The 21,330-nt window shown below is 34.7% G+C and overlaps 1 protein-coding gene and 1 long non-coding RNA gene across 2 annotated transcripts; both read left to right on the top strand.

The window, feature by feature from the left end:
• Positions 1–14,156: 14,156 nt before the first annotated feature.
• Positions 14,157–15,520, top strand: LOC145822144 (uncharacterized). Its single transcript, XM_082918742.1, has 4 exons — positions 14,157–14,740; positions 14,830–14,929; positions 15,006–15,466; positions 15,511–15,520. The coding sequence occupies exons 1-4, from the start codon at positions 14,184–14,186 to the stop codon at positions 15,518–15,520; spliced, it is 1,128 nt and encodes a 375-aa protein (XP_082774868.1). The 5' UTR covers positions 14,157–14,183.
• A 677-nt stretch (positions 15,521–16,197) lies between these two features.
• On the top strand, positions 16,198–16,872 carry LOC145821240 (uncharacterized). Its single transcript, XR_014363267.1, has 3 exons — positions 16,198–16,449; positions 16,530–16,736; positions 16,816–16,872. It is a non-coding gene; the product is annotated as an uncharacterized LOC145821240 (long non-coding RNA).
• Positions 16,873–21,330: the final 4,458 nt, after the last annotated feature.

The following is a 21,330-nucleotide window of genomic DNA, read 5'->3' as shown; positions in this document are numbered from 1 at the left end:
ACAAGCAAAAAGGTTGTTGCCTTTTTGATATTGAAAATCTAAATATAATTTTTTCATACTTTTTGAATTTTTTAACATTTAAAATACACGTCATTCTATGATTAGTCTAAAATATAATTTACATAAATTTAGTTTATTTTTAAATCCTCTCAATCATTTCCAATAATATATTAGTATTATTTCATTAAATTTTGTGATTTTCAAAACTTGCAATGATGTAATTACTATTTTTAGTTTCAATGATTATGGTATGAAATTGTGACAACCCTGATTCATAATTAGCCGTTAATCAGTAATTAAGGATGTGAATCAAGTGGCTAAATGAAATTATATGTTAATTGTGTGATTTGTGAGTTATTTGAATTTCTATTTGTCTGTTGTAGGAATATTTGTCTGAAATTCTATTTTGATATGAAAATTGAAGGCCTTATTAGTATCCGAACATGAAATTGACTAAGTTGATGTATTATTTAGGATTTTTAAAATGCTATAGAAAGTTTAATTATAAATTGATTCGGATCCAAATAATTAGAATAAATTAATTACTAAATTGAATTAGCTTAACTTTAATCACACTTAATTAGTTAAGCTAATCCTATCATATAAATAGAAGACATAAACTTAACCAAACATGATCCTTCAACATTTTGACCAACAAAAATGTAGAGAGAGAGAGAGAGTTAAGCTCAACCTTGAAGGAAGGTGAGTATTGGAAAGAGAATTGAAGAATTGGCTTGTAATCTAAGCTAGAGACTTGGAATTTGGGAAGAACTTAGGATTCTTGCTAATTCAATACTTGAGGTGAGTAATCAATTCCTAAATCTTATGTTTCAGCCATTTATCATGTGAATTCAAGATGAATTTGAGTCTCTGAGTGAAAATTGAACTAGAAGTGAAGAATTTAGAACCAACTCTTGCATGCATGCATAATTCATGGAATTTGAGTTTGAACTTCAACAAATACTTACATGTATGGGCCTATATTTGCATGATAGAGAGAATTCAACATGAATTTACTTATAACACTTCATTTGTTCATGTTTTGAAAGATAAGAGTTCATGTTATTGCATGCATGTACTTCAAAGCTTGATTTTGAAGAATTGAAGAGTATTTGAGCATGAGTTTAAAGAATTGATTTGATTGTGATCTTCGATTTTACGAATTGAGCCTCAATTCATGTTTTTACACAAGTTTCTAAGTGTTTTCTTAAGTTTTGGCTCAGAAGAATGTGTTTTGGTGCAAGGAGATTGAGTTTTGAACTTGGAGAGCAAATCTGGAAATTTTAGAGTTCGCAGGGTTCACTTGAGCGATGAACTCTTCGCTCGAGCGTACTTTGCGAGCTCTCAGAAGTCTTGCAAACAGTATAGTTGGCTCGAGCGACCTACGATTCGCTCGAGTGAACTCACATTTGTTAGGCTCATGACTCGAGTGACCAAAAAGTTAGCTTGAGCGTAAAATGCGAGCTCTCAGTACTTTTACAGACCAAGGGTTCCGCTCGAGCAAACTGTCCTATATTTTGAAATTTTGTCAAGTGTTTTCAAAGCACATAATCGCATCCTCATTCTATCTTAGGCATTCTCAAGCCATGGTTTAAGCCACAATAATGAGGAATGACTTAGAAACACACTAAGAAAGAATATAATAAGTCAAGTGTTTCAGTATGTATCTGTCACATGTTTGTATAGGTCACGCGCCGTTGTTTGTCTGATCTGTTCGATTCCTCTGATTTGATTCTAGAGCTATCTATGAGTACCAGTTCTGTAAAGATATGTTTACTTATATGCATTTTCTAATAATAAGTTGCACTCTGTTTTCTGAAATGATATTTTTTGACTGAATGAATGATTGTCCAATTTCTGAGATATAATCGTGGCATCCTTAGCATCTGTTATCTAATATTTAATATCTGTGATTTGTTACCTAGTACCAGGGATCTATCTGGGTTCCAATCATAAAACTATCTATCAAACCTATATTTGTTACGATTATGCATAATCATTTGTCTAATCTGCTCTATGTATGGGTATCATATGACCATTTGCTCTGTATATGGGTCTTATATGACCATCTGCTCTGTTAGCTAAGGGATATACCATGTATAATTGTTTACAAATCTAAATATATATAAAAATTTATTTCTGATTTGAATTTTGATTTCTGAATCTATTATGGACATCATTCTCCTTTACTCTGATGTTATTCACTGGGTTCCAGCTCATTATTTATATTATATATATAGGTGACCAGGCGCATGATTAGGTTTGAGACTTCTAGTCTAGATTTTATTTGTGTCAGCCAACCAGTCCGCCTCCCGAAGAGGTTCTAGGAGTCTTTTGTGGTCCTGTTTCTGTGGACAATGTTTGTGACCAAGCTAAAAAACACGTTTTAAGCTTTTATTGCTTTTATTTATTTGGATAAGTCTTTGTATTACTCTGTACTCAGGCCTAAGTCCCTTTTTGTTATCTATGTATGTGGTAATGCAAGAATGATGTTATAATATATGTAAATATAAGTTAAATTTTTCGTCTTATATAAATCTGCACAGCTCTATGGACATTATATGTTGATATTTGCTTTTGCTAGCCCCTTATTTTGCTAATATATCTCAGAGATATTTGGTAATCTTAGGATTACTGGCCAGTTACAACGCTAAACTTATAGGGGTAGGTTTGGTCATAACAAAAATCTATATCTATACTTCTATCTATACTATTTCATAAAATATTATTGGTTAATTTTTAAATCATCTTAATCATTGCCAATAATATATTAGTATTATTTCTTTAAATTTTGTGATTTCAAAACCTGCAATGATGTAATTATTATTTTTATTTTCCATGGTTATAATATGAAATCTATATCTATACTTCTGTCCATACTATCACATAAAATTATTATTGGTTAATTTTTAAATCCTCTTAATCATTGGCAATAATATATTAGCATTATTTCCTTAAATTTTGTGATTTCAAAACATGCAATGATATAATTATTATTTTTAATTTCAATGATTATGGTATGAAATCTATATCTATATTTTTAATTCTATCTAAACTATTATATAAAAATATTATTGGGTCAATAAATTAGAAAATTTTAACCTAATTTTTTTCAAATATTTTTTAAATAATAAAATTCAAAAATAAATGTGTCATAAATTCATTGGTTATTTTACTTTAATTATAATTATTGATTTTTTTATTATTATGGTAATATATTTCAAATTTCATAATAACGATCTTTCAAATTGTTAAATGTATATATATATATTTTATGATATTGATATAAAAATAAATCAAAATTTTAAACTATAATAACAATAGAACACTACTTCACCAAATTTAGGCCAAGTTTGGCAACTCAAAAATAATCTATCTTTTTATCTTTTTATTTTTTTTCCATCACATCACCTCTCTACTTTTCTGCACATCTTTTCGTAAAAAGACAAAAACTACACTTATTTAGGTCATCCCAAACAAGTTTATTTATAGTATAATAGTAAATATGAATCCATGCAATACATATTAATTATAACCTATTGTATGAGAGGGTTCAAGAAATGAGTTGGAAAATTCGAAGATCTTCGAAGATCCTTGAAGAACAACTTCGAATTCTCTAGAAGAAATGTGAGAGGCTTAGATTCTTCAATGGTCTCAACTCAAGAACACAAGAGTAAAGGAGATGATGGAGATTAGAGATTGGGTGAAGAAGAAGGTAAAGTAGCTAGAAACAGAATAATGGCAAGGCTCTCCCATGGATCTCCCACTTTTACTCTCAAGGTTGATAATGGAGAAGGGAAATTAGTTCTTTTCCAAGAGTTAACTTTCCAAAATCCATCCCTTGTAAAGCTATGGGTGGGTGCTATTTATAGACACCTCATGATGTAGGATGGAGCCCATGTGTAAAGCACATGGGGAATATTCTCTCTAACCACCTTATCCGAGGAGGTGACCTCTCCGAGGATGAGAAAAACCCCGAAGAGGAGATCAACCCCTCGGCGAACCCTTCTTCTTAACCACACCTAACCAATGATCCCCAATCATCCCAAAGGGTCAGGAGTAGTCCCAGAGGACGTTCTGCAGCATAAGGGTCGGGGTTAGTTCAAGAGAACGCCCTGCCGCAAATATTGCCGAGTCTCGGGGACCCCCTAGATCGTGCCACCTCGACTCGGGTATAGGCTAGTTTAACCGAAGAGTGAATTTATCTCCACTCACCGTCCTCGGGATCGGGTCATTTGTTCGAACTCCATTATGCCCATGGTTCTAGTGCGTAGATCCCGGAAAGTTTCGAGCCCGCAAGTGTTCTGGGACTCATTAACGGAGCGACTTCTAGATTGCGTCTGAATCCCTTCGAAGCCAAGTGCTTCGGATCTCTAGGTTCGTAGATCCGAACCCTTTCGAGTCCGAGTGCCTCGAATCTCTAGGCTTGCTCAATACCCTTTCGAGTCCGGGCCCAAGTAAGTCTTTAAGTTCGTGGATCCGAACCCTTTCGAGGCTTAGAGTGATTCGGCCCGTTTGATGGTGATAAATTCGGGCCCATCATCCTTGGACTATTGGGCCTAATTAATTTAGTGGGCTCAAATTAGCTCCTCTTACACCTATCAATGTTAATTTTTAAATTTTATTATGTAGAGTTCTATTTTTTTATTAAAATTTTACATTTTTTTTATTTATTTATTTTATAAAAAAATCTTACAAAGTTTTTTACTTTTTTAATTTTTTTTTAAAGCTAAGAAATATATTTGGCATAAAACTATTGGTACATCAAGCTACATATCTAATTTTAGGTCTTTTAAATGGAAAGTCCAAAATAAAATTTTATAAGCCACATATCATTTGAAATTTGAAAATTTGTAATATTTCAAACCTCTAAACCTCTAAATGCAATATCATCTGTTAGTACACTAATTAGTATACCAATTGGTATATATAGTATTATTTTATTTAAAATGTGAAATTTAGTTATGATATAGTGATCGTATTTGGTAGTATCTGATATAACGTTCTAAAGCCAATAATTACATGTGTCATGTGACGCCCATCGAATGATAGGAGGTATTATAATATATGATACCAAAATCTGATATTAAAATATGATCACATAATTGATGGGTTGTTACACACACCAAATATAAATCACTAAACCATACCAAATTCTATTAGAATCATGGCAAGTCCAGGTATCGATCCACAGGAACAAAAGTGAAATTAGATTAATTCAATCGCAAAATTCCTAAATTAATTTTGATTAAAAAGATAAGATTGATTTTATAACTAAACAGCAATTAAATGAAATTGAGGAATTATATTGACAATTGAAATTAGGGTTTTAGTTATTAATTTTCGGGAAAAATCCTAGGGCAGAGAATTCACCACTAACCATATGAATGAGACTTAACATTGGCCAACAATTGCGATTCGGTTTGAACTACCCAATATTTCACAACTACAAGTTTGAAATATTGATCAAGAGGGTTGTTGCATTCAACGTACAGGCACGAATCATCCCGAGTAGTACGAGCCGTTTGCTCTAAACTATGGTAGCAATACGACCCGTCTCTCATAGCATGACTCGTCTTATACTTTGAATACAAACACAAAGAAAACAAATGTATGGAAAACATTAAACAATCACAGAGAGTAAAATGCTTGAAGAGGTAATGAAAATCATATATAAGAAACTTCCAAATCATCCATACATCCATTCAAACCAATTCATAATTAAAGCTGAAAAATCTAGAAATCCCCTAGATATTGATTTGTGATTATGTATCAATTTTAAGCAGAATATAACAATCCCAATCAAACAATCAAACAATCAAGACAAAGAGACACAACGATTTTACGTGGAAAAAATCACAATTGGACACCTCCAACTGTGATCAAAAAACCACGGGCAACAGCCACAAAACAATCCACTACGAAGATTTAAAGGAAATACACAGGTATACTCTCAATTACCTAGCGAATCCACGCCTAATTGAACCAACCTCTATGTGCCTCTTCCAACTCGTCTTCACCTCGGAATTGTCTTTACGATGAGCCACCCCGGAATCCACCAAAGCTTCAGGCTCGAATTCTTCAGAATCCACCGAAGAACAACTCTCTCTTTTGTAGAACAAAACACAACCTTTGATGTACTCTCTTTAAACCATGAGTTGAATACTCAATAAAAACATCAAAGAAAACTCACAAAGTATCCCCAGATATAAACCCTAGAACCCAAAAAGAAGATCTGGAGTAGTAATCCTAAAATCTGACCCAACACGCGAATTTATAGAATCTGTCCCGCGATCTCCGCTCGAGCGCCCAACAGCCCGCTCGAGCGGGCTTCAGCAAAATATGCGCGTGATATAACAGAGGTCCGCTCGAGCGCAAAATCACATATCTCAGTACTTTTGCAGGCGACCAAAACTGCTGGAACCAGGGATTCTCCGCTCGAGCGCGGGTATGTCCGCTCGAGCGACCAGGCAATTTTGAATGCATTTTTGCATTTTGCTTCGGGGGCGCTGCCCCTCGACCCCGCCTTGGCGCTGCCCCGGACCCGCCAAGGGGCGCTGCCCCCTGGACCCCCGCGAGCTGACCGGGCAACTCGATCCCCATCTTAATCAGCGAAGTGGCAATCTTGAAAGCTTTATCATCACAAACTTCTCTGAAAGGCTTGATTCTGGTTAGATTCGCATCTAAACACTCATAGTCTCACTGAAATAAAAGTGCGAAAATAAATACAACTGAAAGGAGTTTTGTCAAACCGGGTTGCCAAGAATAAAACCTAACAAAAGCTAATGAGAAATCCTATTACATGGCTAGGGTTTCATCAAAACCCTAGAAAAGACGACTAGCCACTCATGGAGGAGTGGGAAGAGGAAGAAGATGAAGAAGAAACCCCCATGGAAGTGTTCCTCAAGCCTTGGTAGAATATCCCTCTTTAGAACCCTAGCCTCTCTTTCTCTCAATTAATTTTTCGAACCCCAGGTTTGGCTATTTTTTTGTCTTTTATTCTCAGCAAAACAGACCAAAAATTCTGTGCACGCGTCCCTAGGTGGCTGCTTGTGCGCCCATGTAGGCCGCTCGAGCGGTGGTGAGCCGCACGTGCAGTAGTCTGGCTGGCTCGAATTTTTCACTTCTTGCACGGAGAATCTGCTTTCGCGCCCTTTTTTATTGAAGTTTCATATTTCCTGCCAATTTTGTACAAGTGCACGAAACACATCATCTCCACCAAATAAATAAAACTGAAAGACTAAAACTGTAACTTAAATGGCCTCAATATGGTACCTTTCAACCAACATCAATAATATTACTCCTTTTAAAAATCTACATATGAAGTGTGAAAAGTATCCTTAAGGTAAATCATAATAAGTTTCATCATCTAATGTTATTCGTAGTTGAATACCCTATATGGTCTAAATAATTTGGTCCAAAAATAAATAAATAAAAATTAAGTCTAGACTAGAGTTTTTATCAATAGATTAGGCTTTAAACACTAAAATGGTTCAATTAAGGGCATCTCCAATGGTGTATTACTTTTTTTACCAAATTCGAGTAAAAATTTGAGTAAAAACTCTCTTTGATATTGGCTGCTCCAACGGAAGGATTTTGCTTTTCATCAAACCACCGGTTGACCAGGCGGACGACCAGACGGTCAATCTGCCAGTTGACCGACCAATGTAAAATTTTCACAATGAGACAAGGAACAACAACATCAGTGACCAAGATGATAACGGGTCATCCGGAGGGTCGACCTTCCAGTGTAAAATTTTTCTCAAATTTTGCTTTGAGATGGTCATCTGAGAAGACATCAGGGGGACATTTGAGGAGACATCCGGTGGTGAAAATACAACGGTAATGAATAGTGATTTGATGAAAGACACAAAGCATCCTCAGTTTGGTGAAATATTTGGTATTCTCAATTTGATACAAGTTTGATGAAACCATTGGAGCACAAAAAGAGAAACTTTTTCACCAAATTTAAATTTGGTAATGGATTTGGTGTAGCATTAGAGATGGACTAAAAAAATTAAGATTGTGGGCTAACTTATTTACGTTATTTTATATGCAAATATGTTTTATTTATTTAATAGATTAATTTTAAAAGTGACATATAATTCAAACAATGAGAATTGTTTTAGTGGGTATATGCTAAGAAAAATTATTTTGTGGGATAAGTTCATCCGTAAATAGTTGAAGATGCATTAGTATAATTAATTTTTTATAATATGAAAACTAAATATATATGTATATATATATATATTAATTTTAAAATTAAGAAAAGATTAGTCTTAATGGTGGAGTCAAACCAAGAGAATGGCTTTAGGGTGATCTATGTGTTATACTAGCCTAGCTCAAGTTTGAACTTTAATTTTTATTTTTAATGGTTGACTTAATTATAATTGATCTATTTGAGGAGAGATCTTTCATTTATGCTTAACAAGGTGAAAGTCAGTTTGAGGGGTAACTGAAAAATGGACTATTCCCTTTGTTCTCTTTTCTATTTTATTCTATAAATTAGTTTTAATGTTAATTTTTTTATTGAGTTTCACAAAGAAGATAAAGGATAAAAGTTAATTGACACATTTGATGTGCTATAGTATTGAATGAACATAAGATAAGCTACAATTGCAAAATTTCATGACATAATTTATTTATGTTTTACCATAAATACAATTTTTATAATTTCTACTATTTTTTGCCTTTATGTTTTACTATTTATATTATAACACATTTTTTGTTTTAATAGGAGGAACACACCATTGATGACAAGACTAAAATAATAATAATTTTAAATATTATGAAAATAATTAAAATTTATTAGATTTTAAATCTCTTTTTTCTCTACGTTTTAAAATATTTTTAAATACTATTTAATATTAATATTATTTTTAAATTATTTGTGTGATACCGTGCACAGAACGGGTGTAATCCTATTTTTAATATATATATTAAAAAAATTGCAATATCATTTTTATTCAGTATTATGTGAATTAAAATTTTAAAAAAGTTAAATATAATATATCAAATTGTACGGGAAAGAAATAAACCTTCTTGTATAATCCTGTTGATCAAGTCTGCACTCCTCCGTACATCGTCGCTTTATCACCTGAAAACACAAACGCGAGCTAGCCGGCGGGTGTGTGCCGGAAACCTCTCCGATGCCTAAGTCAGTAAGCTTGACAAATAGACAAAAGCTCTGTGAATTCAGAAAACAAAATTGTGTGTTACCTCTCCAAAGGTGATGTTTGTGAGCTTTTATAGGTTTCGTGTGGCACAATCCTAGGAGGACTTCTACTTGTCCATGCAGAGTCCTCCTAGGATTCATACTCCTGAAAGATAATACTTATCCTTCAACACCCCCCTCACTGCTTAAATCAAGTGAAATGGTTTTTACAACGGCTGAACTCCAACATGACCGAAGTAAACATGACTATGCATAGCCGCAGAATAAGCCGAACTAGCTCTTCCTTTTACTGCTCTTACATCGACTTCTCATGCACAACCCATCACTACAAGAAAATGGGGTAAAAAACACGGAAGCATTAGCGACGGCGCTTGTCCCGTCGCAAAAAATGGTTTTTTGCGACGGCAGCATAAACCGTCGCAAATGAAGGATTTGGCGACGGCGTTTTCCCCGTCGGTAATAAAAAATGCGCGGATAGGGAGTAAATGCATTAGTATTAGCGACGGATGTTTTTACCGTCGCCAAAAGAAATGTTTTGAGACGGCATACGTTTGCTGTCGCAAATAGTTTACTTATTGCGACGGCAATTGTCCGTCGCAAAAAAGTCTAATTTAAACGGCGCCGTTTTATGAATAAAATACTTGCCATTTGCGACGGTGTAAAACCTACCGTCGCAAAAAGTGAAATTTTTTTTGCCCCCGCTCTTCCCTATTCATCTTGCCGCTCGATCAAAACATAATCCAAATCCCTAAATGTTTGAAACCAATTTCTTTCCCCCAAATCCCTACGAAGCCGAACGGCGAACGGCGAACGGTGGTGCGGTGCTGCTGCGGCGAGGACGACAGGTATGCTCTCTCTCTCTCTCTCTCTCTCTCTCTCTGTATATATATACACAGATCTGTATCATCTATATATATATTGATAAATCTGTATCATCTATATATATATATATATATTGATAATATATACATTATTAAATCTGTATATATATATATATAAATCTGTATCAATATATATATATATATATATATTGATAAATCTGTATCATCTATATATATATATTGATATATATATAATATATATATATATATAAATATGTAAATTATATATAAATATATATATATACATTATAATTCTAATTACATTGATATTATAAAATCTGTATATTTAAATAAATAATAATAACATTTATGGAAATCTGTTTTCATTATTATATATAAATATATATATACATTATAAAACTAAAATCTGTTTTCATTGTTTTCCAATCATTTTATTTTTTTGAAAATAAATAATAACACTTAATTTGTATATTTAAATAAATAATAATAACATTTATGGAAACACTCATTATTTCCAATCATTTTATTTTTTTGAAAAATAATAAACTTTTAAAAATTCACAACCTATTTTTATATATTTAAAAAAAAAAAATTGTTAACGGGTCTCTTATTTGTGGCCACTTGCTAAAAATGTTGGAAAAGAAAATATACATGACTTATAAAAGTGAATGATGTATAATCATTTTTAGCCTGATTAATCAAATGTTTTAGTAGGGGTGTTTACATACTAGTTTAATTTGTTTATGAGATGATCCAAGTACTAAACCTATCCTTAGAGAAATTTTGGAATCATAAATTCTGAAATTTTAGAAATCGAACCAAAACCAAACTGCAAAATTTGTTCAAATCCAGTTTAGTTCCACGATTGAAGAGTTTCAAAAAACTGCATTGGTATACTTCAAATTTCATAATATAACCCAACAAATTTCTCATATTATATACACTACTTAATCACTAAAGTAATGCAATTCTCAATAATATAAGAAGTGTCCAATAAAAAATAATATGAAAAATTAGGAAAAAAAAAAAACTCAAAGTTTAAGTCTTATAATAAAATAAATCATGAGTTTAATTTTGCTGATACTGTTATTGATGTACCTATAATTTGTTCTGTTTTTCTTCCAGGCAACTGTATCGAAAAGTAGTCTTTTTGATCATTTGATAAACTTTTGGAAATTTAGGCCGGGACTTGATCCAGGAACTTGAAACCTTTATTTTTTGGTGGATTTTAAGTTCCAGTCACCACTCTATCGACAGGTAATGGTTCTGTGCTTAATTTGGTTATACTGTACATCTATCTAGTCTGTGAACTTCATAACCATAGCTAATGCAGTTCTGCTATCATTTCATTATATGTAGTTTTTGCATTTTCTTTCAAGGAGAGCATATCTTAAAATGTTCCCAACATGTAGTGTGCAAGGCATTTAAGTATTTACGTTACCTGGTTGATCTTTGCTAGTGTGTTTGTGGAAGTAATTTGTAGTATGGAAAGTAATTAGGCCTCCATATATATAGATAGAAAAGAAACTTGGACTGGGCTTTCTTATTCTACTTTGTTACATAAGATTATGTATGTGATGTTCAAAATTATAATATACAGAATAATGATCCATTTTTATTAAATAATTTTTGAGACAATATACTTGATTAGTGTGTTTTTGTATAACTCATCTATCAAGTTCATAAATAATGCCGCATAGTATTATGGAATACTAATAATTTGGAGAATTCTACCGTACACATCCATTTATCATATGCATCATTAGTTATGTCATTTTTTTTTTCTTTAGTTATGATGAATTATCTTCGTTAATTATGATATTGTTTTAGTTAAGACTTATAAGATCTTTGGTTGTGCCTCATGTGGTGTTTGGTTATGATTTATTTATTTTTTAAGTTATGACTCAGAAAGTATGAAATTATATCATTTTTTTCTTCAATTAATTGATCTCACGTGTTGTTGTATAAGTATTTCATTTTTTATGTTCTCCTATTAAATCGGTAAATAACTAACTAGGATAAGACTACCTACCTATTTGAGAGAAATTGGATGGATAGGTATCATGGTACATGAATACGTAGGTATTATATTTAGAGTTACTTTGATGAGATATTTTTGTGGATGTGTACAGATTATAGATGAGAGTTGGATCGATTTTCCAAATAGGATGTCGAGCGAATACATTAATGGGATTGATGAATTCCTTGTGTTTGCCTACACCAATAGGGTTAAAGGTTCAATGATCAGTTGTCCGTGTAGGAAGTGTGAGAATCGATACTATTTTGTACGAGAGGGTGTACGGGAGCATCTGATTTTGAATGGTTTTTTTAAAAAATACAAACATTGGATTAATCATGGGAAATCTTACGTATCTCTGCATGGTAATTGAGAGAATGAAACATTAGCTAATTCAGACATTGGGGATGATATGATTGGAATGATACAAGGGGCTATGGGAAATCCACTTGCCGATACAAGTGTTGAGGGTGATGAACCACAGGGGCCTGATCCCTATGCATTTGAACCCTAGCTCGGTCCAAATGCAGAGACTTCAAAGTATTTCAAACTTCTTCAAGATGCACAAAGTGAATTGTATCCGGGTTGTCAGAAGTTCACATCTTTGTCATTCATTGTTCGACTTTTACATTTGAAGGTGCTTAATCAGTGGACAGACAAGTCTGTTGACATGCTGCTTGAGTTATTGAATAAGGCGTTCCCGTTGGGTGTGAAACTCCCGGACTCATATTATAAAGCTCAAAAGGTCACAACAGATTTGGGCTTCACGTATGAGACGTGGGATGCATGTCCCAACAGTTGCATGTTGTTTCGAAACGAGGATGCCAATCTTGATAAATATGTCATATGCAACAGTTGTAGATGGAAATCAAATGGTGATGGTGGTTCAAATGGTCCTAACAAAGGTGGCAAACGAATAGCTGCAAAACAGATGAGGTATTTTCCTTTAAAGCCAAGGTTGCAGAGGTTGTTTATGTCATCCAAGACGGCCAAGTTAATGAGATGGCATGCAGAGGAACGAACTGATGATGGTGTCTTCAGGCATCCTGCTGACTCCCTTGCATGGAAAGATTTTGACCGTCGGAATATTGACTTTAGTAATGATTGCCGAAGTGTAAAGCTTGGCTTAACATCTGATGGTTTTAACCCATTCAGAACGATGAACATAGTTCATAGCACTTGGCCTGTTGTGCTCGTTCCATACAACTTGCCGCCATGGATGTGCATAAAGCAACCATTTCTAATTTTAGCCGTGCTTATTGACGGCCCAAAAGGACCTGGTGACAAGATTGATGTGTACATGCAACCGTTGATTGAGGAGTTGAAAGAACTATGGAATGAGGGTGTGTCAACATTTGATGCATCAACAAATCAAATGTTTCAAATGCATGCAGCTTTACTGTGGACAATTAGTGATTTTCCTGCATACGCAAACTTGTCAGGATGGAGCACTAAAGGCGAATATGCATGTCCTTGTTGCAATAAGGAAACTACATCGTGTTGGTTGAAGCATAGTAGGAAACAATCATACTTGGGTCATCGCAGATTTTTACCTACTGGCCATAAATTCCGGAAAGATAAAGTATCATTTGATGGTACTCGGGAAGTCCGACTCAAACCCAAATTGTTGTTTGGAACTGAGATGTTGCTACAATTAGAATCTGAGGGTATTTTAACCCAATACAAGAGGGATGACCTTAAGGAGAGGCATAGGAGACAGGTAGAGAAGGAGAAAGCTGGACATCGCACCCACAGTTGGAAGAAAAAGAGTATCATTTATGAATTGCCATATTGGGAGCACAATCTAATAAGACACAACCTCGATGTGATGCATATAGAGAAGAATGTTTGTGACAATGTGTTGTGGACAATATTAGGGGTTGCAGGAAAATCGAAGGATGGCGTTAATGCTCGGCGTGATTTACAAGATATGAATATTAAAAAACCCCTACATTTGCAGTTAAGAGGGTCGAATAAAGCCTATTTACCAGCAGCACAATTCACGATGACCAAGGATGAAAAAGATTTGTTCTTGAAAGTGTTGAAGGAAGTAAGAGTTCCCAACGGGTATTCATCCAATATATCACGTCGTGTGCGCTCACATGATAGAAGTATTGGGGGTCTTAAGAGCCACGATAGTCATATTCTGATGCAACAACTTATTCCATTGGCTATTCGAAGATCGTTACCGAAGAATGTAATTGAACCCTTGATTGAATTGAGCAATTTCTTTAGACAATTGTGTTCAAAAGTGAATCGTGCGACGAATTTGCAATATATTCAAGATCGTATCGCTATAACACTTTGTCATCTAGAGAAAATATTTCCTCCGAGTTTTTTTGATATAATGGAGCACTTGCCTATACATCTAGCTGATGAAGCCTTATTGGGTGGAGCGATTCAGTTTCGATGGATGTATCCAATTGAGAGGTATCTTCTTACTTTGAAGCAATACGTGCATAATAGAGCTCATCTTGAAGGATCAATTGCCAAAGGATATCTTATGGAAGAATGCATGAATTTTTGTGCACAATATCTCAATGATGTGGAAACCAAATCTAGTCGACCCGTGAGGAACTATAGTGGTGCTGATAATTTGGGTCATGCTATTGGTGAAAACACAAGCTTTTATCTTGATAATACTTCTTGGGTACAAGCTCATCGGTACATCTTATTCAATACAAGCGCGGTTCAACCATTCATAAAGTAGGTTAAGTCACTGACTTAATATTTTATTATGTTTTATTGAATTTTCTACAAAATTTTTTGTATTGCTAAAATTTCAATCTACACAGCGAACACCTTGAAGTACTTAAGCTCAAAATGCCTCGTGTTGACGATCATCAGCTTTGGCGTGAACATTTTGAAACTTTTCACATTTGGTTCAAGGAACATGTATGTATTTAACTCTATAGATTCTAGTTACTTAAGTCGAACTACATTTTAAATTTTACATTTTCGTGTAAAATAGGTCCAAACTTTGCGAAGGACTACTGATGTCATATTTTCTGAAGAGATTATTCTATTGGCAAATGGTCCTCATAACTTGGCAAGGAGGTTTAACGGGTATATACTGAATGGGTTTCGGTATCGAGTAAAGGCCATGGATGATCGTCGAGCCACACAAAATTGTGGTGTAGCTTTGAAGGTAGATACCATAAGTTATGCTAGTCGAAAAGACAAGAATCCTCGTGTGGGGTCTGTGTACTATTATGGACAATTGACAGATATTGTTGAGATTCGATATTCCAATGAGAAGAAACATGTGTTGTTTAAGTGTGATTGGATTGACAACATTCACGGAAAGAAAGAAGATGTCTTCAATTTCACGTTGGTGAACTTCAATCATTTGTTGTACCGAGATGATCGAATTACCAATGAACCTTTCATCTTGGTGTCCCAAGCAGAGCAAGTTTGGTATGTTGCAGACCCGTTACAACCGGACTGGCAAGTCATGGTGAAGATGTCTCAAAGAGGTTTATTTAATATGAGTTCGACTGATCCACAAATCGAGCCATACATGAGCCAACAATTGGAAGAAAATATAATGCTTCGTGATGAAGAAGTTGGTTGGGTGAGGGAAGCCGCAGAAGGGGAAACAGTTGATGTTCAAATAGGCTGATAGTGGTGGAAACATTAGTAATTCAATTAAGGCCAAGGTTGTAGTTAATCATCAATTTCTTAATTTACTTTGTCTTTGTAATTGTATTAGTTCAATTAATGTCATATTATAGTTGACGACAAACCATTGTCTATGTTTCTAATGTCAATTAATGTTATATTGCTTGCAGATTATTATGGGAAGGAAGAGGAAGCCTGATCATCCCCGGCGCATGATGTCTGATGTGCTACATAACAGGACATCAGTAGCACCACCATCAGAGGAGGCATCACATTGGCCACTATCGGAGGGGCCTTTAGTGGCACCACAGCAGCTACCATGTACTCAGCCTCCACGCCTACCATCGGTGCGTCCACCATCAGTGCCACCACAGCAGCTATCATCATCAGCTTGTGAGCTATCCGCAGGTATATAAATTTGCTTTGATTTGTATGAAAATTATTTAAACATACATTTATTTATGCTCATTATATATAACTTGTTTATTCTCATTGTATTTTGCAGACCCTTCGACTTCTTCACAGCCCACTTCAGGTTTATTTGATATGATTTGTATTCACATTATTTAAATTTGCATTTGTTTATTACCATTGCATATTGTTTATTGTTATTGTATCTCACAGGTCATGTTAGTTCTTCATCAACCTCGACTAGGCGTGGTAGAGGATGTGCCAAGGGCATTAAAGAGTGGCGTACTGGTAAAAAGCTAGACATACAATTTGATGGAAATTACTGCCCAATAGGGGATAACGTGCCTGATGATATTATTGATGCTATCTGGAAGGATGTGAAGGTAAAAGTATATTTTTGTCCACAAATTCGAATTCCAAAATTGTGTTATTATTATTTAAACTTTGAAATTGTGTTTCATAGGACAATTTGAATATATGTCCAGAGGAGTACAAGCCAATCTGCATGAAAAACTGCAACAGCATATGGAAGGATCACAAGAACAAGCTTAAGGCTAAGTATTTCAAGCCTAGAAGTTCTGATCCTAATCTGAAGGATGATGTTCCTATGCACATTGTGCCAAGCCAGTGGGAAGAACTTGTGGAGTATTGGCGTACTTCCGATGCTGAGGTATACAAATAAGTTATATTTATGATATGTAAACATACAAATCATATTTATATACTCACATTTGTCGAACCTGTTATAGAAAATCGCAAGTAGGAACGCTAAAAATCGGCGAGCTCACGGCATAGCTTATACCACATGGCGTACTACTTTCTCTCAGATACGGCATGAGGTTTACATTTTATTGTTTTATTTTTGTATATAAATAAACATTGTATATTTAACGCCCCAAAATCACCAAACGGCGTCGGTTTAGCACGAAACTTGACACACACGACCGCCTCGGCACGAGAGACTTGTGGGAGAAGACGGGGCTCGAATCGGGTTCCCGGTTTGGGAGTTAGAGCCGGATTTCACTTTAGGCAAACTAGTTCCTTAAGAAACTTGAATTCGAGGAGTTAACGTCCCAAAATCACCAAACGACGTCGGTTTAGCACGAAACTTGGCACACACGACCGCCTAGGCACGAGAGACTTGTGGGAGAAGACGGGGCTCGAATCGGGTTCCCGGTTTGGGAGTTAGAGCCGGATTTCACTTTAGGCAAACTAGTTCCTTAAGAAACTTGAATTCGAGGAGTTAACGCCCCAAAATCACCAAACGGCGTCGGTTTAGCACGAAACTTGGCACACATGACCGCCTAGCCACGAGAGACTTGTGGGAGAAGACGGGGCTCGAATCGGGTTCCCGGTTTGAGAGTTTGAGCCGGATTTCACTTTAGGCAAACTAGTTTCTTAAGAAACTTGAATTCGAGGAGTTAACACCCCAAAATCACCAAACGGCATCGGTTTAGCACGAAACTTGGCACACACGACCGCCTAGCCACAAGAGACTTGTGGGAGAAGACGGGGCTCGAATCGGGTTCTCGGTTTGGGAGTTAGAGCCGGGTTTCACTTTAGGCAAGCTAGTTTCTTAAGAAACTTGAATTCGAGGAGTTAAAGCCCCAAAATCACCAAACGGCGTCGGTTTAGCACGAAACTTGGCACACACGACCGCCTAGGCACGAGAGACTTATGGGAGAAGACGGGGCTCGAATCGGGTTCCGGTTTGGGAGTTAGAGCCGGGTTTCACTTTAGGCAAACTAGTTCCTTAAGAAACTTGAATTCGAGGAGTTAACGCCCCAAAATCACCAAACGGCGTTGGTTTAGCACGAAACTTGGCACACACGACCGCCTGGGCACGAGAGACTTGTGGGAGAAGACGAGGCTCGAATCGGGTTCCCGGTTTGGGAGTTTGAGCCGGATTTCACTTTAGGCAAACTAGTTCCTTAAGAAACTTGAATTCGAGGAGTTAACGCCCCAAAATCACCAAACGGCGTCGGTGTAGCACGAAACTTGGCACACACAACCGCCTAGGCACGAGAGACTTGTGGGAGAAGACGGGGCTCGAATCGGGTTCCCGGTTTAGGAGTTTGAGCCGAATTTCACTTTAGGCAAACTAGTTCTTTAAGAAACTTGAATTCGAGGAGTTAACGCCCCAAAATCACCAAACGGCGTCGGTTTAGCACGAAACTTGGCACACACGACCGCCTAGGCACGAGAGACTTATGGGAGAAGACGGGGCTCGAATCGGGTTCCCGGTTTGGGAGTTTGAGCCGGATTTCACTAAACTATCTTTCTAATTATATGGTAGTTAATTTTTTTATATTTTTCTGTAATTAAAATATTACCACCATTATATTGTTATTAATTATTTTTATTTTGTTTTTTTCAGATATTTCCTGAGTAGCAATTTGCTTCGCGTGAAATGTGGGCGCGTAAAGATTATGACCAACTTCTGTTTTTGTAACTCACGAATGAATCAAGACGAAAACTTTTGATTTTGATTTTGATTTATGTTATTTAAATTTGTGACCAACATTATGTATGTATTATGTGACCAACATTAGGAATTTTTATCATTTGCCAACTTTTGTTTATGTATGGATTTATATTATTATGTCATTTTTTGATTTTTTTTAAGCTATTTTTCATTTGCCAACATTAGTTATTTTATTTATGTATTTATATTATTATATCATTTGCCAACATTACAGGTTATTTTTATATTTTAAATAATTGTAAAACAGGGATTTTTTTTTTTTGTAATTTTTTTTGAGACGGCAGAACACCCCGTCGCAAAAAAAAAAAAAAAAAAAGTTGTGCCAGGCTTTTTTGCGACGGCAGCCATACCGTCGCAAAAGGTGTGGAATTTATTTGAGAAACAAGGCTTTAGCGACGGTGAAATTGCCGTCGCCAATAGTCATAAACGCCACATTTTTTGCGACGGAATTTTGCCGTCGGCAAAATCTCATTAGCGACGGAAAGCTTGTGCCGTCGCAAAAAAGCCCAGATCTTCATCCACTATTGGCGACAGATATTTGCCGTCGCAAAAAGGAAATATTCCCGTCGCAAAAACAATTTGCCGTCGCTAAAGGTCTTTTGCAACCCCCCTTGTTGCGACCTCCACTTGCCGTCGCAAAAAAAAAATTTACCGTCGTAAATAGCTTTTGAGACGGCGTTTGGATTATTTGCGATGGCGTTTTGCCGTCGCAAAAAATAATTTTTTTTGTAGTGCATGGTGTGGTCAGACCGAACTAACATGTCATGACCGGTGTAACTCCAAGACCGGTCTAACTCCAAAGTACCGTTAGACCGATCTAACTTCGATCTTCTGTTGGACCGGATTAGCTTCACAGCTTTAGGACCGGACTAACCTCAGAATATCCACACGACCGGAATAACTTACATGGCCATTTTACTCGGCCTTTTACCCAGCTCGGCCCAATTTTTACATAAATTACCCTCTCACAAATTATAAAACTCAATGTATTTTTTTTAAATCTCAAAATGATTAGTGTAATTTATCCTTATTAAAAAGTAAATTTATTTTTAAAAAAATATGTTTTGTAAAAGATTAAAATAAAAAACAATAAATAAATAAAAAAATGGAGGAGATTATAAAATGTAGAAAAGTGATTATGTACCGTTTGTCTCATTCTCGACCAAAAGAATAAGTCCAACGACGAAAAGCAGCCAAGTTTGAGCCGGTCTATTCACAAAAAACACTACCGATGGACAGCATCCTCAGACTTCCCAAATTGATTGGGCCTCGCATAATCCGAGTGCTACCAACCACGATGTCGGGTCGAGCTCAAGATAGTTACTATGAGCTCTTTTCTTTGATTGGTTCCACTTAATTCAGTCAAATGAGAGACTTGGTCTTTGGGTAATTTAATTGGTATTTGTTTTATTTAATTCTGACGTGAAATTTTAAATATATAAACATAATAAAATGAATGAACAAAGGGTAATAATATTACACAAATTTTCCCATGAAATGGCATAACTTTTTGTGGACATTTGAATTTTTTCATTTTGTTGTGATGGACATTTTCAAATGACGCATAGTGTCATCTTAATAATCATAATTTTTTTTAGAAAAATTATCCATCAGTGATAATTAAAAAAATTATTTTTTAAAAAATATAAATATTAATAATTAAAATTATAAATCTGCTCACTAATATGTAATAATTTTTGAAAACTCACCCTGAATGATAATTTTTTTAATTTTCTTCCTTGTTATATATCTTGCTCCGATAAGAAAACAAAAAAGAGAAGAGATTTTCTTCTCTTAGACTATTCTATTCCACTTCTAAGCATCCGCAACCAGTATATTATTTAATACATTTGTGCGGAAATATATTTTTATATAATTAAATTTATTAAATATTATAATTTTAAAATACTATTTTTGATTTTTTTTATCTATCTATTTCTCGTTTTAAATATTTTTAACTCTCATCAATTAATAATCATTGTTTATAACATATTATCTATGAGTTAATCATTGTCTCTCATATACCATATTATTTTTGATTCATTTGTATTATTTTTTCATATCTTTAACTCTCATGAATTAATAATTGTTGTCTATATCATATTATCTATGAATCAATCATTATCTCTGATGCATCATATTATTTTTGAATCATTTGTATTATTTTTTCGTAACAATGAAAAATTACTTCAGTTATATCTCACTCCCCTTCATTATCCTATTCGTCCCATGACAAAATAAAGTGCAATTTTGTGTACTAAACTTATAATAATATGTTATGTGTAATCTATGATGGACATTTGATTCCAAACCCAAAAAATAAATGGTCACATAATTTCAAATATTCATTGACAAATCCTTCCGATGAAATTTTTATATATAAATTATAGTGCAATTTTTTTCATTTTTATTGTAGTCAAATTGTACAAATGTAGGTAGAAGGCAAAGTCTTTACAAAATCAGATCAAAAAGTAAAGCCCACGCATAGTTTACATGTACCAGACCTCGTTCTAGTCTTTCCCCCTCCTCGTAATTATGAGAAAAATGAAGGGGTTTCTATTTTCAGTTTCTATTGTAAGATAACAACTATTGTATTCGGCCAATTAAATTCATCTCACGACTTGACAACATCTCCAACCCAACATTAAATGTTGGATTAAATTTAAAGTTGATAAAAAGTTCACCTTTTAATATTTCAATTTAACATTAAAAATTTTATCAAATTTAAAATTTTTCTAATCTTTTATCAAATTAAAAATAAATATACCTTTTATCAAAT

This window comes from Camellia sinensis, chromosome 3 (genome assembly GCF_055761805.1).
Source record: "Camellia sinensis isolate YWXY chromosome 3, ASM5576180v1, whole genome shotgun sequence".
NCBI lineage: Eukaryota > Viridiplantae > Streptophyta > Magnoliopsida > Ericales > Theaceae > Camellia > Camellia sinensis.
This window is presented reverse-complemented; position numbering and strand designations above follow the sequence as displayed.

Bases quoted from the DNA above. Each gene is read 5' to 3' on its own strand.
- LOC145822144 (XM_082918742.1), top strand. From the start codon at position 14,184: ATGCAACAACTTATTCCATTGGCTATTCGAAGATCGTTACCGAAGAAT. The intron at 14,741-14,829 runs GTAGGTTAAGTC...CAATCTACACAG, and splicing joins GCGGTTCAACCATTCATAAA to CGAACACCTTGAAGTACTTA. The intron at 14,930-15,005 runs GTATGTATTTAA...CGTGTAAAATAG, and splicing joins ACATTTGGTTCAAGGAACAT to GTCCAAACTTTGCGAAGGAC.